The sequence below is a fragment of the Lipotes vexillifer genome, unplaced genomic scaffold (genome assembly GCF_000442215.2).
Source record: "Lipotes vexillifer unplaced genomic scaffold, Lipotes_vexillifer_v1.1 scaffold983, whole genome shotgun sequence".
Lineage (NCBI taxonomy): Eukaryota > Metazoa > Chordata > Mammalia > Artiodactyla > Lipotidae > Lipotes > Lipotes vexillifer.
In genome coordinates this window covers 467667-485491 of record NW_006783200.1, presented here as the reverse complement: position 1 = coordinate 485491, position 17825 = coordinate 467667, and the positions used below count along the sequence as shown (strand labels likewise).

At 39.1% G+C, this 17825-nt stretch overlaps 1 protein-coding gene across 1 annotated transcript in view; it reads right to left on the bottom strand.

The window, feature by feature from the left end:
- LOC103075725 (A-kinase anchor protein 13-like) overlaps window positions 1–17825 on the bottom strand; it is a 114243-nt gene that overhangs the window by 43817 nt on the left and 52601 nt on the right. Inside the window, 3 exon segments of the mRNA XM_082931024.1 lie at window positions 2332–2506; window positions 9223–9355; window positions 11316–11358. Coding sequence (XP_082787150.1) covers window positions 2332–2506; window positions 9223–9355; window positions 11316–11358 — 351 coding nt within the window.

The following is a 17825-nucleotide window of genomic DNA, read 5'->3' as shown; positions in this document are numbered from 1 at the left end:
CCCTATTCTTCTCTGAGACCAGTACTCCCAAAATGGAGATCAGGAACTTTTGCAGGAGGGACGCACAAAATGATTCTTTGAAATAGAGGAGGAAATTTTTACAGCTCTCACTTATATTGACTTAAAAGAGAAATGGAGTTAATATATAGACTGATAAATGGGTGGCTCACTCAGCCTTAATGTTAGGCAGCTTCCTGTTATGTTTGATCCTAGAGGATTCTGGAAGGAAGAAGAGGCCCTCAGAAGGTAGGTCAGGGATGTGTAACAGCTTCCTCGTTCGTTTACTTTCAGCATCTTGTGATGAATGGAAATTTACAGGTGCTCAAAAAAGTAAACTTATAAATTATATTTAGTTTCAACTAAAATAAAATGAAAAAGAGACAAATTCCTGCAAAGAAACTGTGCATCTAGGACAATATTAAGAAGACTAATAACTAACTAGCAAACAAGAAAATGGCAAACCTGACTTCTCATTCCTAGAATGAGCTCCTTGTAATTATAGTATAGGACATGTATGTAATTTTTTACACACACACACACATACCCCGTGTGAGTAGACTAAGTATGTTTTAATGATAGATAAACATACTAAAAAGTGCTTGGTGACTACTGCCCTAGACAACCAAGTTATTCTAGTATTGAGAAGCTGTCTGTGTCCAGTGGCTAAGAAACTAAACTGGTGACTGGTGTCCTAAGAATGAGTCCTATTAGAACCTGGGCTCCAGAGTAACATGCTGGGGGGATACTGAACAGTGACAGTCTCGAGGTCACATAAAATGTATTACTATGCTGGAGTCGTTACCATCGTCCCGGTAAGTCACACATGAAGGAGGACATAAATGTGTGTGATATCTGCACACGAGGATCAAAAAAGAGATGGGAGCTCCCCGGAAGTTTTCTTTAAAAAAAAAAAAAAAAAGAAAAAATAGGACAGTAAAACAAATATGGCTGTAGACAATATTGGGGTATAATATATCCATAAGAGGCATTTTACAAGCACGTGAGTGTTAACGCCAGTCGTTTAAAAAGTCACAACAGCTGCAGCGTGGATAAGATAGGCTGTGTGCCAGTTGTCACTCTACTCTTTCTCTAAATATCAAGGAAGCAAGTGAGTGGAAATTATTATTGCAGTAACTTAGACTCTGCTCAAATAAAGTTTTAAACATTTCAAATTTCAGTAAGTTAACTATTTTTAGTAACAAATCACTTGGGATACTTCACATTAGTGACTGAAATCAAGACAATGTCATGACATCATGGTCTGAGAAGTGCTTCTTGGAGTCTGAGTTAGTCACTATTTGGTCTGAATTGGTTACAGGTATGACAAGATCCAAATCACCTCAGCCTCTGGAAGAGTGGACCTTCACACTGGCCACTTCTGACCACAAGCAGCCTCCTTGATTTTCCTTGGTGTGCACTATGAATATTATTACTTTCTATCTGTGTGCAACCACAAAATTTTGAGATGTAGTGCCTCAGAGCAAGGATCTGCAAATTAACAGCCTGTGGGCCAAATCTGGCCTGTAACCTATTTTTGTATGGCCCGTGAACTACAAAGCGTTTTTACATTTTTAAATGGTTGAAAGAAAAGATTAATATTCCATGACACATGAAAATTACATGAAATTCAAATTTCACTGCCCATAAATGAAGTTTTACTGGAACACAGCCATACTCATTGGTTTATGTATTATCTATGGCTGCTTTTGCACTACAGCAGCAGAGTTCAGTAGTGTGGCAGAGACTATATTGCCCATGAAGTCTAAGAAGTCTGCTATCTAGACAGAAAAAGCTAGCCATCCTCTGTCTCAGAGCATACTGTCAAAACCAGGAACCATGTTCAGTTAACAGACTTGGCTTTAAGGTGGTAGTAAGCAGGTCAGCAAGAGGTCAATACGGAACGTCTCTGCATGCGAAGGTACTCTCCCTCTCCCTTGGCAGTTTCCATGACTTGATGCTGGTCAATGGCTGAAGCATATACCAAAGTACTAGAGTAAAATATGAGCATATATGACCTGACAAGGGACTGCTGGGTAGCTTGTGGGTTTGAGGTTATGAGACTGTTTTCATGCTGACACGGACTTCTGGAATAAGGTAGTGGCTTAGGGACAACAGGACAGGATATTTAAAATTGGGCTGTCTGAAAAAATTATAGGCTGTATGTTATATATCTAGAATTAATTTCTTCAATGCTATTTAAAGAAAGATAGAAAAAGGGCTACTTCTCCACATAAACGAGGAACAGATTAGGGGTGGGAAGGACAGGAAACTAGAAATGAGTTTTTCTGAGCCAAGAGCGTTCCATCACACAGGAAGAAGCACGTCTCTTACTTGCGCAAGTATAGGCGTCTTTGTTGGTGAAAGGCTTCGTGCACTGGCTACAGCTGATGGGACCCACAACAGGGATGGAACTGAAAGTGTGCCCGTTCAGAGTCTTCTTGTCCTTCTCCTTCTCTTTGGCATCTTTCTCCTTCTCCTTAATTTTATCTTTCTCCTTTTCCTTTTCCTGCCAAAGAAAACAATCGACAGTTAACTGAAGGCCTTCAGTTAACACTAGAAGGCCTTCCCTTCTGGAAGGGTACCCAGCTGGCATGTGATCAACAGTGGCTGGTGAATGTTTTGGATGAAAATTCGGAACACTGTCCTGGACAAAATTTTTTTTTATTAAGCTGTGGGCATTTGAGCTACGTTAGAAAAACCTTAAAAGGACTGGGAAGGCTAAACAGTTCTGTCAGTGGCTTATTCACTGGTTATTCATGCCAACAGACACATTCATTGCCCAATGACCAGCACCAGAGAGAAAAAGGCTTCTGGTGCTGGAGGAGGAGTCTGCAGTGGCCGTGAATCCTCCTCAGTGAGCCACAGCTCGGCCCACGGGGGAAGCCGGCAATGAGCTCAGGGCCAGCTGCAGGCAGGAAGCAGAAGAAAGGATGGTGACAGTTCTGGGACCAGCCTGAGGGAGAGGAAAGATGATTGGGCAGCATCAAAAGTGACTCGAGGGTCCCCTCTGACTGCCTCCCAGCCATCACATATCCCCACGTGAGGGCACGTCTCTGATGTTTCCTCCCTTACTCTAGCCAGAAATATTAACTATCCTCCCACATATACAATTTCTGTTCTTACTAATTAGAATTTCAAGGTTCACAGATATTAACTTTGGCCCAATTTTCAAATTGGGGGGGGAGGGATTTAAATCCTAAAAATTTAAAGAAATACTAATGAGTGCTAGATCCTTAATAAAATATCCAAAGCAGCCAGGGACATTTCAGGTACACACTACTGTCAAGAGATGAGGGCTGTGGGATCTAACTATATGCTCTCCACAAGAGGTCCTTCACAAACATGGTTAGGCACACGCTCGGCTGGTTAACCAATATCAAATGAATAATTCTCTTTCAAACTAACTGGACCATGAACTACAATTCACAGAGGTAGGTAGAATGCATTTATTAGTTGTCATCACCACTAGCCCTGGGGTACCCATTTTCCAGGGCATACAATACTACTGTTGTAATCTAAAAAAATTCCTGGAAAATAGGTACCCCAAAGTCAGTGATCCTGACAACTACCAAATGCCTTACATTTTAAATCAATGCCTTCTACATACATTATTTCATCTGATTCAATAATTCTGAGGTGAGTAGGGTGGGCATTATGCTTCCCATGTTCTAACTGAAAAGAGCAAGATAATAAATAGCAGCTAAAAGTTTGAACAGTTACTGTGTGCCAAGCACTGTAGTATACAATTGACATGAATTTTCTCATACATTGGGTACAACCCAATGAACTAAGTACCAGCTATGATCTCAATTTCACATTTGAGGAGACCGAGGCTTAGAGATGTCTCATACTGTACTGGAGGCCACACACCAGTAACTGCCCAAGCTGGAATTAAGTTCCAGATCTGCCATCTCTAAAGCTCAGCTCTCATTCACTACGCTCTACTGCAAAGGGCTGGAGAGGTCTGTTGTCTCACAGAAGGTCACACAGCAAATGATCTGCAGTTAAAATCAGAACCCAGGTCTTCTGACTTCCTATTCAGAACCCATCTGCTATACTGAAATGGTGAATATTTGCTAAGTCTATGATTTATGTAAACTCCTTTGTTAACAGAATGAATATCATAAAGCTCTAAGAACCAAATTGCTACACTTTAGAACCATAAAAAATAATGGAGAGGAAGGGAGAAAAACAAACTACTTCACTTTACAAAACAGGAAACTGCTCTGAGTGAAAATTCGTAACTGCTAAAGTATGCAAAACTAATGAAAATAATAAAAATTGAGTTTTTCTAATAATTTCTTTCAACTAAATTTTGCTAAAGGCTTCTTCATACATAAAATGTTAAACTGAAAAGCACCTGACATTTTGCTCAAGAAAGCTTAAAAAAAAGCATGCTGTAAGAGTTAAGAAAATCTTCTATGGGGACTTCCCTGGTGGCGCAGTGGTTAAGAATCCCCCTGCCAATGCAGAGGACACGGGTTAGAGCCTTGGTCTGGGAAGATCTCACATGCCATGGAGCAACAAAGCCCATGCGCCACAACTACTGAGCCTGCACTCTAGAGACCATGAACCACAACTACTGAGCCCACGTGCCGCAACTACTGAAGCCCACGCACCTAGAGCCCGTGCTCCGCAACAAGAGAAGCCCCTGCAATGAGAAGCCCGCGCACCACAATGAATAGTCCCCGTTCGCTGCAACTAGAGAAAGCCCGCGTGCAGCAACAAAGACCTAACGCAGCCAAAAAATAAATAAATTTGAAGGAAAAAAACCTCATTTCTACCTTTAAAAAAAGAAAAAAGAAAGAAAGAAAATCTTCTATGGCAACTCTCTCAAGCCTTGCAATGCTCTTCGAATCTGAATAGATAATAAATAATTTCCTCATCCTTTGCAACAATCCAAACTAGCTCCTCCAGGGATAAAAACAACACAAAACAATAAACTCCACTGTCTCTGTATTTGTTAGGTTAGTGCTTTAAAGAAGTCAGGCGCTTACCTCCCTATGTTTTGGTCCTATGAATCTCACTGTTATAAGGGGTGCTTCATGAAACCGACCCCATTTTACCGACATGATTCGATCCCCATGCCCGGAAATGTGTTCTCACGGAAGGAGGGGCTCATGCCGGCGGGGCACAGCCCAGCAGCTTTGAGCTGCCATCAGAGCAACCATTAGAGAAACGGTAAGAGGAAGCCACAGACTGGTTGAGAAAGGGAAGGAGGGAGGGCTGAGGCTGTTTGTTTCCTTAAGACAAGCTTAACTATTTGCATGCTGCCAGTACAGCCAACCACCCTAGTTACAAAACACATAGGACACGAAAGAGAACAAATTCCCCTTAATACAGTGTGTGTGGACAGTACTTAAGTTGCAAGATGGGAACTCTGGCAAGATTGAGGCCGATTTTTTAACACCAGAAGTTAAGGAACACATCTATTTAATTAGATGTGCTCATTTTATAAAAAGCAATACATTTACAAAGAAAACTTTTTTTAGTGAAGTCGTGCCTGTGGATAAGGCGGTGATTGGTAGTTTCCTGAAGTTTGATTTTTCCTTGTTTAACACCTGCCAAAGTGCTTTTTAAACCTGTGTGCTGGGGAAATAGAAACTAACAATATTTAAAGAGAAAACTGGAGGTAACAACTATACTAGGATACTATGAGGGAAAGTGATATTTTCGTTTTTCTAAACCTACCACTTGAGACAAGTAATTATAATAAAAAAAAATCAGAGAACTTTCTGGAAAACTGTGAAGCATGCTGTGATTAAGCAACTGTCACACTGCAGGTCTTTAATCAAAGAAGGAACGAGAGAGATAATGGTATTTAATGCTGATTTAAGCCTTTGCAAACACAACTCTACCCTAGTCGGCACCTTTGAAAGGAGGAGGGGTTTAGTTCTTTTTTAGACACACCACAGGAACTGGGAGTTGAAGCTGAATGTCTTGTTACGAAGTCATGGAGTACATTAACAGCTGTGCAGGAGTCTGATCCTTACATCCGAAAATGCCTGCTTCAAGTCAGATTAAGAATTTGTCTCAAACATCCCTAACTGTCTCCCTGTTGTTTGCAAAGAAGAAAGCTTAGAAAAAAGAAAATCAGTGTGACAGGATGGTTTAAAGAGGGTCACCCCACTCTCTCTGTGAATGCAGACATTATGCATATTAGTGTTTAAATACTCTGCAGCAAGTAAACTTACTTAGCAGGAAACAGTACTACCTCTTAAAGATACTAAAAGACAAAAGCAGAAACTGCCAGTCTTCCTGTTATACTTCCCGTTTAGGTTCTCCCTCTTTCAAAAAAAGATTCAAATATTTACCTAATAACTCATGCCAGTTAATGAGAATTCTTAAAAGGACATAAAAAGGATGAATACTCAATTTCCCCCAAATTTCTCATATACTGGCTACAGGTATGAGAATATATGTATAATATATATACTGTATACTATGTTATACATAGTATATTATATATACTATAGAGTGCTTATATTAATTAACATAAAAAACCAGTGCTAACATTTATAGTAGCATCTTCAATTTTTTAAGCATTATGGAGAACTAACATTATTCAACAGTTAAGGAAAAGAGTAGAGCTAGCATCATCACACCAAGAAATTATTCACTTATTTTTGTGTTATCCTTTAGAGAATAAAATACTTCTGAATGGTAAAGCTCTCCTGTGGGTACAATGGCAAATAAAGACAAGGTATTTAATTTTAACATAAAATATATTACTTCACCATTTCCCCTATTTCTTACTATTTTTGTACATTGACAAAAGCTGAGCTGTCCTCTGGGGGGATAAAACAACCTTATTTAAAGTGAGCTAGTAACAATGATCAAAGGTGACTCTTAAGCTTCTTAATATATTTGGCTACTGGGGCACCTAAACCCCTGATAATGTGAAAAGGATTGGAATCCAGGGTTACAGATTTGCAACTTTTTGTGAATTTCCATCACTAGAGATAGCACAAGCCCCCAGAGATCAAACCTTGAAGCCAAGAGCCTGAAAGAGGAAGCAGCCTCATTGCAAAAGAGTGCTGTCACTTTGACAAAGGAGAAGGTGGGAGGTGACAGGTCAACTGATGCCGTCTTGCCACTGACGACAGGCTGCACTTGTACACAAATTGCCTTCTTTTCTCCTGCCCCTTCTCTTCATCCCCCTACTAGCAAACTCCAGTCCTTCAAGGTTATGAAAAAAGTTAAAGGAAAAAGATACTGTGCAGTAACAGTTCACTCTTGTTGAAGAGTGAACATGAAATGAAGAGTTCTACTTGCTAGAAGTCAGATCACAAGATATGATCTAGTCTGTTACCTGAAGCATACTTCTCTGTGCTTCAGTCTGTAAAATAAGGAGGCTGGTGGGAGACTTTTTTAAAGGTCAGGTTCCAGTTTCTAAATTCAGTCTTACATCATTTCATTCTTGTCTGTTTGTATTACCTTGTCAATGCGATCAGTGGTGTATTCACTGCTCTGCCCTTAAGTCAGTGGTACTGGGGGTTGGATGGAAAGGGGGATCTCCACTTTATACTGGTCTTCCAATTAAAAGTTTGTTTGAAGAAAAGATCCCACAATTTAAAAACAAGATAAAAAAACAACAGACACATTTGAAATCATCCAAACAGATCATGAAAATTTTCAAGGTAAAGACTATGTGGCTTTAGTTCTTCTGGGTGCTTGTTAGTACCTAGCAGAATGCTGATTACAGAAGCCACTCAATAATATTTGGCTAAATTATACTGAACTTTCAAGGAGATTTTCTTTCGTTGATGCCAACCAGCAGTGATAAGTAAGATAGATATGGCTCTATTTTAAGCCTTGCTGCCATATGTAGAATAATGATAAGCATTCTGTCCTCTTTAACCTTAATTTTTTTGAATTATGAAACAAGGCTGGGCTTCCCTGGTGGCACAGTGGTTGAGAATCCGCCTGTCGATGCAGGGGACATGGGTTCGTGCCCCGGTCCGGGAGGATCCCACATGCCGCGGAGCGGCTGGGCCCGTGAGCCATGGCCGCTGAGCCTGCACGTCCGGAGCCTGTGCTCCGCAACAGAAGAGGCCACAACAGTGAGAGGCCCACGTACCGCAAAACAAAACAAAACAAAACAAAACAAGGCTAAGCATGAAGTTAACACTTAAATACGTGACTATTCTAGAAACAATTTGCTAGGCTCTTTTTTCCCCTACAAAATTCTGAATTTATTATTCCAAGATTAAGTATCATTTCTACATTTTACTTGTAAAATAATAGTTCACGATTTGCTAGACTCTTTGCATCGTTTCCAGTTTGCCCATTTTCTGTCCATTCTGCATTTGTGCAGGAGAAATGAAGAGAAAACACAATTCTGGTGGCAGGTTTTATGGAAAAATTTATCTGAGTGATGACCAAATCTAGTATCTGCTAAAAGAAAGAGATCTTATTTACAAAACTCAGTAAAGTACATTGGCTCTATTTCTACCAGCCCACTTACCTAAGGACCTAAGAAGCTTGTCTGCATTTGCGCTGGTGGCAGGGGTGTGGGTGGTGTGGTGCGTGCACTTTTACAACGATACCCTTGCGTTCAGTGCTTGTTTATTCCCATACTTCTAAGTACGTACGTACTTGTGTATATGTGTCTAACACACACACATATATAGTGACTCCTGTGCAAGAACTCCGTAACTGATTTCGTTTTTTTTTTTCTTCTTACTTTGCTGGAGTTTGGGTGGGTGAATAGAGTGTAGGGGAGTGCGAGGCAGAAAGTTTTTCCCCACTAATTTGAAATGGAATCTTTTGGTTTAGCACCAGGAATTGGTATAAGAAAGTTAATGCCTTTTTTTTCCCCTTTCTTTCTAAAAATACATGAAAAAATATTAGAAGAATAGTTCTCTCTACGTGGGATTATTACAGGTAATTTTTATTTCCTTATTTTTCCCAGATAAGGTACCTTACTCCCAGAAAAGGGAGATAACATCTACCATACACTGTTGTAGAAAGGATTAAATGAGATTCTATATGGAAAGTTCTTAGCCTATAGTAAAAACTCAATAGGTGGTATCACCTCTTACTGTTATTTTCCTTGCTGTTAGTCTTCTTCAAATATTAGGCTATTTGAGCCAGCATCTCTGAACTTATTTCCACCTGTCCCCATCATTTAATTAGTTTCCTGGTGTGTGCAGGTTGTGCCTGGAGCCTACTGAGGGCCTGCTGAGGTGGCCACACAGAAGTGCCCACGAGAGTACTCACCCTGCTCTTCTTACTGCTGGACATTTTATTCTTGATGTAGCTGAATGTACGACTGACTTTTGTTCCACTCTTCCCTTCAAAGTCTTTCTTGGAGGGGCTTTGTGGCAGGAAATTAAAGTTCTCTTCTGTTATACTAAATAGAAAAAAGAAGAGTTTTTAAAAAGATTACAGAAGTTGAGTTTTAAAAATTACAACGCTCTACATATAATTCTTTGTAACCATCGTCATGTATTAATTTTAGCTACAAGTCACAGCCAACTTATATACTCACATGAAAATGGGAAAAGGAATAAGAGGTGGACAGAGGCTGCTGAATGGTTTTATATAATAATATCTATCTGAGAACAGAGCACGCCAGAATGCCCATGTTCTAATGTCAAAGCTTGGCTAAGTTTTCTTATATCACTTATTAGTGTTTTACTAATGGGTTTTCGTGATCTGATGATAGAGTCTAAAGATCAATTATTAATTATTTTATCTGAAATTTTTAAATCTAAGCACCCATTTATAAACTTCTTTGCATTAAATACATGTTTGAAAAGAAACCCGTATATGTGATGCAAACCAAGGAATTTTTTTTTTTTTTTTTTGCGGCACACGGGCCTCTCACTGCTGTGGCCTCTCCCGTCGCGGAGCACAGGCTCCGGATGCACAGGTCCAGAGGCCATGGCCCACAGGCCCAGCCGCTCCGCGGCATGTGGGATCCTCCCCGACCGGGGCACGAACCCACATCCCCTGCATCGGCAGGCAGACCCTCAACCACTGTGCCACCAGGGAAGCCCCAAACCAAGGAATTTTTATGACTGAATGGATATCCAAGTTCCCTAACAGCAGAGATCACACCTCTTTTTCAGTCCTCTGGCACACTGGACAATCAATACGTGAATTCAGCTATGCACAATTTTAGGCAGGCAAAACAGCAGGCAAAACTGACACCTAGTGTAGAAAGATTCATTCTAGGAGTTTCACAGAGATCCAGATGTACTGACCTACTTGTTTAGGACACCTGTATTCTAAGTTCATCCATGATGGGCATGTCTGGACCCTAGGAAATTCACAAAGGTTGATTTCCTCAAAGAATGCTGGGCCCTTGTACACATAATGATTTGTATACATATACAATTATGTACAGTTGTATACATAATCTATTATACAGAAATCTATTCAAACTACTTTTCCTAGGTGTTCTTGAACAGTTATGTTAGAAGTTTTCCATAGAAAGTAGTGTTTGCCTCAAGGGCCTCTGTGAGAGGGCAGACAGGCAGAACCACAAGGGTCCTATTCAGTAGCTAAAGTCTATTTATATATAAAATATTGTTTACAATATAAGGCAGTCTGTTACTAAGATAAAGGGGAAATGGTGTGAAAATCACCACTCTAGAAAGAACAAAGAATAGGTAAAATATGACAGAAGTGCAAAGAAGAGTACTCATATTGAGAGAGTTCTGGATCACTGAGTCACAACTGATGCCTTTGTGAAAAGGAAGGCAACTTAAAAAACACTGTGGGGCAACAGTCAGAACCCCATTTATGCTTAAATTAGAATATTTAATCTCATAAGCTTGAAAAGAGGAATACAAAAATAAACAATGAGTCAAAATAGCAATCTTTTGCCTGCTGTCAAGTAAAGAACCAATTCACTTATTTGGACAGAGGTGTGTACCATATCAATGTATACAAAATAGCTTTAAAGCTTAAAATGGCTAAGAAGGCAGCAATACTGCATTAACACACACACACAAATTATGAAACAAAATGTTCTTAAGACTTAGGAATTATAAATTCCCATAAGCAAACAGTGCAAAGTTCATAAAGTTAAATATAAGTGTATCCTTATGTGAATAAATGCGAACAATAATCTTTATTATTCAGATGGTGTAAAGAATAAAGGTGGAAAACTATTCAAGACGTTAACTAAAAGGGATATAGCCTTCATTAAAAAAAACATTTCTAACCATTATTCCAAATTTATCAGTCAAGGAAATAAGATTCCAGTGAGCTCAATTAACTTAGTTTGCCTAAATGCCGTAAGACATTTCGGATTTCCTTTATTTCATCTTGGGAAAAGGAGTAACAAAATAAATATATAGTACCTCTCAGTCAGATTAGCATTGGTGCTGTGGAAGGGCCGTGAATCTAGAAAACAAGAACGGCAGAATAAAAGTTAGAACAAAAGGATTTTACCTGGATTAACAGATAAAATGTTTAACGTTTTTACAACTGGCACAGATAATGCAAAAATAGCCTTTGAAAGCCAGTGTGGGATGCCTTCTCCTCATGAGGGTTTGGAAGAAGGAAAAATTAAAAATGAAACCCTCAAATCAAAACTGGCAAGTTGGCAGCAATGGGGAGTGAATTTCCCATGTGGAAAAAATTTTAATCCAGGATTCAAGTAACCAAACCAACCCCAAATCAACTTTAAAAAAAAGACAGAAAAAAAAATAAAAAAGCTCAAATGCACATTTAATTCTTGTTCTCGTGAAGGTACAGAGTCCATAGGCCATCTTTCTGAGATGATGTCAGGGGAGGAATATACAAAAGGAAACTAAATGTCATCCTGTATGCTGTTAATTTTGCTTTCATATATTTCTATGCTAAAAATCTAGCTAATATAGGTCTGATATTGTCTTAAGCATTCCTAGAAATGGATTAGTGAACAGGAAAGAGCATCAGAGCTAGCCTGTAAGGTCTAGGCCCTGCCACTAATTTGGGGTGAGATCTCTGGATTTCATTTCTTCATCTATGAAATACAGAAGATAAAACAGATGCTAAGGTTCTTTCCAGGTTGATACTGATCGAATGAGTAGGCCGGATACATTTTTCCTCCTTCCACAACTATCAGACCGTAAACTAAAATGGGTCATTAAATCTAAGGCTAAGTCAGAAAGGACAATAAGTAGAACAAATACAGAAGGAACAATACCATTATTTTACCTACGACATGTTAATCAAGGCTGAGCTACTTTAGGACTTAGATGAGAGAAAGGCCACAATCACACAATGATTAATGGTTTCCAAGGTTTTAGGAGATCAGGTATAGAAACACTTTCGGTGTATGATTCCAGGTAGACAAAGGTTGCTCTGTATAACTACTGTTATAATGTGGACAAAACACACCCTTTCTCCTTGAGGTTACTGTGAGTAAAACTTTAATTTGATAGAGATTTGAAAATGTTCCACTACCAGATTACCAGCATTTGGAACTCTTAAAAACTCCAAATTGGTCCAGATTCTGCACAGAAATGCAAAGTTGAAGTTATTACTAACATACAGCGAACAGGTGGAAATAATGCATGAGAAACTTAAAAATGAATTTTAAGTCTTCAAAAGATTGCCTTCTATAGTTTTTCCTTTTACGTATTTGGGGTTCTTCTTCTATTTCAGTTATAATGCATGGTAACAATAGCCAGAAGAAAGAGAAAGATGAAGAGTAAGATCTGGGATCTACCTTCCAGCTCTGCATGATCTAGGTGTGAAACCATCAGCATTTTAACATCAGAATGCCTTAATTTACTTAAACAAGAATCAAGAGTATGGTTTAGATTTGGGGGCTTTAAAAATTTTTCCACTCAAGGAGCCCTGAATGATATAAGCAGCATTAAATTCTCTCAGGCTGCCAGGATTCTGTTGTACACTTTATCAATTACCTAGTAAGTTACCACCCTAGTGATATGAACAAAGTAAAAATAAAACCCATAAAGAAAAACACCAACCAGCAGAGAGCATGGCCAAGAATAAGCTCCCAGAAGGTCTCTGTCAAATAAACTAAAAACAAATATGTGATTTGAATACTGGGAGAATCTATGACTCCTATAAGGATTTCCAACTTTTTTGCTGCTGAAAGGTATTTTAATTCATTTACTATGACCTCTGAGATGTGGTTCTGAAAACAGTGATTAATCCACCAATGTTTCTGAAATCAATGCCCCTGAAATTCCTAAAGTGTCATCAACTTTTCAGGGCATCTAAGAATATGATATAACCAATGTTACTTCCATGATATGATTGTAGACAGAAGCAAAGAAATCTGTCATTGAAGTTAGCCTATGAAGTACTGTTGCACGTAAATAGCATATTTCAACTAGACCTTTTTTTTAAAAGGCATGAAATACCTGCAGACCTAATATAACAACATTCCAGGACTGGAACTACTGGATGGACACAGTCAATATTTTTTAAAGTATGTTCCTTGGAACACTCGTCTCATGAGACGTTCCACATCGTCATGAACATACTGTAGTTACCTAGGTTTAGTAAGTCTGGGAAACACCGCATACTGAATGCTGCCTTGGAAATTCACAATGTACACATTAGCCTTTGAAACCTGCTTAAAACAGTTTCCTAAATTTATATGGCCAAGAACCAACCCTTTCTTTTTCTTCCTTTTCCCCCTTCCCCATAATTCTCACTGTATTTTTGAGTTTAAGGAACACATTCTGAGGAATGCTGGATATTTGATCCAAAGGTTTCTTCAAGCTTCTATACTTTTATGATTACATCAGGTTGGACTAACTGAGTAACTAGTGCTGATTTACTGAATAACCAGTCATAATTTTACTAGTGGTAGAAGAAATATTACTGGGACCTTAGTTTTTTTTTTTTGCCGTGCTGACCTATTTCCCAGCATATTACAAATACTTTGAGATGAAACAGCTTTGAGAATTTCTGAACACTCAAAGTTGCAGACAGATTTTCACAACTTCCCTCCTATGACAACTGGTATAGACTGAATATCTTGTGTGCCTAAACCAAATGCCTTTTAATTGTGAGAAACTATTGAACATATAAGATCTTCATTTGTGCATAAGCCACTTTCCTTTAAGAACAATGCAAAAATGTCACCCTGAGCTTGATATTGCTTAAATATTAAATTTTAATATTTAAATATTAAATAATTATTTAAATATTGCTAAAACTTAGGATCAGCAAGTGGTAGGGAATTAGGATGCTTAATCATATGGATATTGTAATTGCCTGAGACTCATATGAGTTATATGAAATGAAAATAATTTATTATTTAACTTTATATTAGAAGTAGTTTTTCCATTAAAAATAGCAATCCTGGAATCATCTAGAAATCCTGCACAATTGAAAACAGTGATTTTCATGGGGGTGGGGGGGATTCATGTCCTCTCCAAACTTACTAAAACTGATACCTTATAAAGTTTTTAAACTAGGTTATTATCAAGTAACAATATAATAATCTGAAACCTACAGTGAAGTAAAAGGATTGAAAAATAAAAGTTCAAAAGGAGAAAAGGTAGGGAAACAAAATCTAACTTCCACCCAATAATCCATGTGGTTTAATCTCAAAGAAAAGGTATTCTTAAATAAATGGTCTGGGGGAGTTCCCTGGTGGCCCAGTGGTTAGGATTCCAGGCTTTCACTGCCATGGCCCGGGTCACAAGCCGTGCAGCATGGCCAAGAAAACTCCAGAAACAAACAAAAAACTGACAAAGATTTAAAAAATAAAGAAATGGTCTGAAAGGTGAGAAGAAAAAAGTTTAACATTAGTTTTTAAGTATCACAAGTGGACATCTAGGTATCTGTCCCATGAGACAAAAAAAGCAAAATAATGGAAATGAAATTTACATGATCAAATGGAAAGTTTTGTGAAATTACTACTCAGCATTACAAAAGGTACAAGGTGGGATGGGAAGCCCTTTTGCCTTTGAGGGTATCTCTGTTCTGAGAGGGTGTCTCAGGCCCTGGAATCAGGTCACTGGATCAGTCAGCACTGGTAATGTAGAGACGACAAAACCTTTGTTGTTTTACCCAAACTAATTTTCAAAGCAAAGCATGAAGACGAATGATTTAGAAATGATGACATGCAAGGGGAGGAAAGTCCCCAAATTTCTTAGTGCCAAGCCTACAGCATTTTCAGCACTGGTCAGACACTGGAGAACAGCCATTGGACCCCAAAGTTGCTTACTTACTATGCAACTCTTCCTCCTCACAACTGGAATAAGAAGAGCCAAGAGAAAAGAGAGTTTTAGACTTAAGGAGGAGCGGAGAGATGCTGACGGAGAAGGAGATCCGCCTTGTTGGCTGCATCCGCTGCTGGGCTGAGGAGTGGGTGGACAGAAGACGTTAGAGCACGCAGATCACACCAGAACAGAGTGAAAGGCACCTCAGACCCACAGTGCCGAGAATAATGTCACTGGCCTGGATGATTCCAGGAGAGGCTGTCTAGGTGGACAACGTAATGTACTCATATTTTCATCTTTATTTCTGAATATGCAGAATTCTAAAGCAGCTTAAGAAAATTCATCCAACAAATACGTACTTTGTTAGATTATGAAAACACGAAGTATATTACTTTTCACAGTCATCATTTACAGCTGGAGTTTTTTTCCTTCAAAGTAAGGAAACGCCTGGAGTGGTGGTGTCCCTCAGGATCCCGTACTTGGCTCTCTTCCCCCTCACCCCAAACCCCCTCATTCACTGTCTCCCTTTCGAATACAATCTGTATGTGACATAGTGGTGACTCCACAACTTTCTATTTTCAAGCCAGGTCTCTCCTTTGAATTCAAGCCTCATTCATCTCACTGCCCACCTGTGGGTGGATATCCCACAGCAGCTCAAACTGAACAAGTGCATATATCAACTTACCCCCTTCCTCCTGACCTGTTCCTCCTCCTTTATTCCTTCCTTTGGTGAGTGGTACCTAACATCTAACTAATTATCCAGAACACAAACCTGGGTACCATCCTTGAATCCTCTTATCACATCACTCAGTCCTTTTGATTTTGCCTTCTAGAATTCTCTGAACATCAACTTTTCCCCTACTGCCAGTGCTCTACGGCCTGGTTCAGGCCACCATCTACTCTCACCAGAATCCTGCAAAAGCCTTCTACTGATCTACCAGCCTCTCCTCCCCAACACTTTCTTCAGTGTGGTCTCTCTGAAGTGTTTGAATCAATTAATTAATCGATTTAATCAACTTAAATCCCTCCATTGCCCTCAGACAAGAAGCCCAAATTCCTCAGTCTAGCTTTCCACATACTAGTTCACCCAGCGAATTCCTAGACTCCTCTTGGTCTCGACTCTGGTATCACTTCTCCCCAGTAAGCCTTCTCTGGTGTCTCAAGTCGGAGGCTCCTAAACACCCAACGTTTCTGTCAGTTGCTGCATTTATCATCTGTTACATTCAACTGTTCTCATGTCCATCAGCTTAAGTGTGGTGAGAAAAGGAACCGTGTCTGGAAGTTCATCCCTCTCCTTCCACTGTCCAGCCTGGTGCCTAGCAAAGAGCAGGTACTCAAATATTTATTGAATAAATAAACAAATTAATAAATGAATTTCCTTTTGTCAGGCTTTCTGGAAGCTCAATAACCTAAATAAAATGAGGGAAAAAGCCCTGTATCTACCCAACACAAAAGCCACTCCACACCCCAGATAAATGCTAAGTGATGACAGACTGCAGGGTGCAGCCACTGCTCGTAACAGAGATCACCTGGCACAAATTCATGTACACTGGCTTTTTAGGCAGCGACGGTCTAGTACAAAAGTAAGATACCATTTTAATGTGTGTTCTAAAGTATTTCCAAATGTAAAGCAAATTTAGGAGATGAAAATGAGCTCTCTTATTACCCCAAATCTAAGAGTATCCCCTTCTTTTGTCACACGATCATGGATCATAAAGAGAAACCTACTTGTATGAATAAGGAGTATCTTCAACATATATGAAAAGAATATGTCCTGTTAACACAGGGATTAAATTTTATAACATACTCAACTTTAATGACTACATATATATTCCAGCCCTGCAATATAATCAAAAAGACCAGTATAAAAAGTCTATTTGCCTGACTTAATTTTTGTTCTGACAAATTTGCCAAATGTTATCTTCTCCAAACAGAACTACCCTAAGAAAATAAATGTATTTCAATGAAGTCTCATCCTACTGTCCAGTTAGAGAGAGAAACTAAGCACAGAAAGTAAAGATAAAATATCCTCATTAGCATCAATTCCTAACTTTCTATACGCCCACCCTGATCTCTGGTAGCATGGATCATTTAGCTTTGAAGATCTGGTGCATTTTATATATGTAAATGCCACACTTCAATTTCTTAAGACCCACTTAGCTTTCGTAGTCTAATGCACGCTATACAATTACAAGCTAGTGTTGCCATCAAAACATGCATAAGGAACTTGGTCAATTCACACACCATGAGTGAAGGTCTGAGAATGATTCCAAGGACAAGTGCCATTTGTGAACACTGTTCTTTGTGATAACAAACCCTGAAAAATGAAGGGCAAAATGAAATCTCATTAAGAAGCCCAGGAGGTTAAATTGTCTAATGGGCATCATTCTCTTTTTAATATTACCACCACTAATATGCTTAGCAGGGATACAACCAAACAGTTTACTGTTTCTAAGCATCTTCTGGGTGCAAGCAGTGAAAAGTTAAAAAAATATAGTCTTGTTAAGGGACTGTCTGTAATAACTGAATTATTCCATATCTGCAAAAATAAAGTTTGTTTTTAAGCTCTACTGAGAAACTATCTGAGTCTCCTGGCAAGCTGTAAGTCTCCACTCAACTCTATGTTGGGAACACATTTCCTGGAGCGGTTCCTCTGAGGGCAGTCCTCCCTGGCAT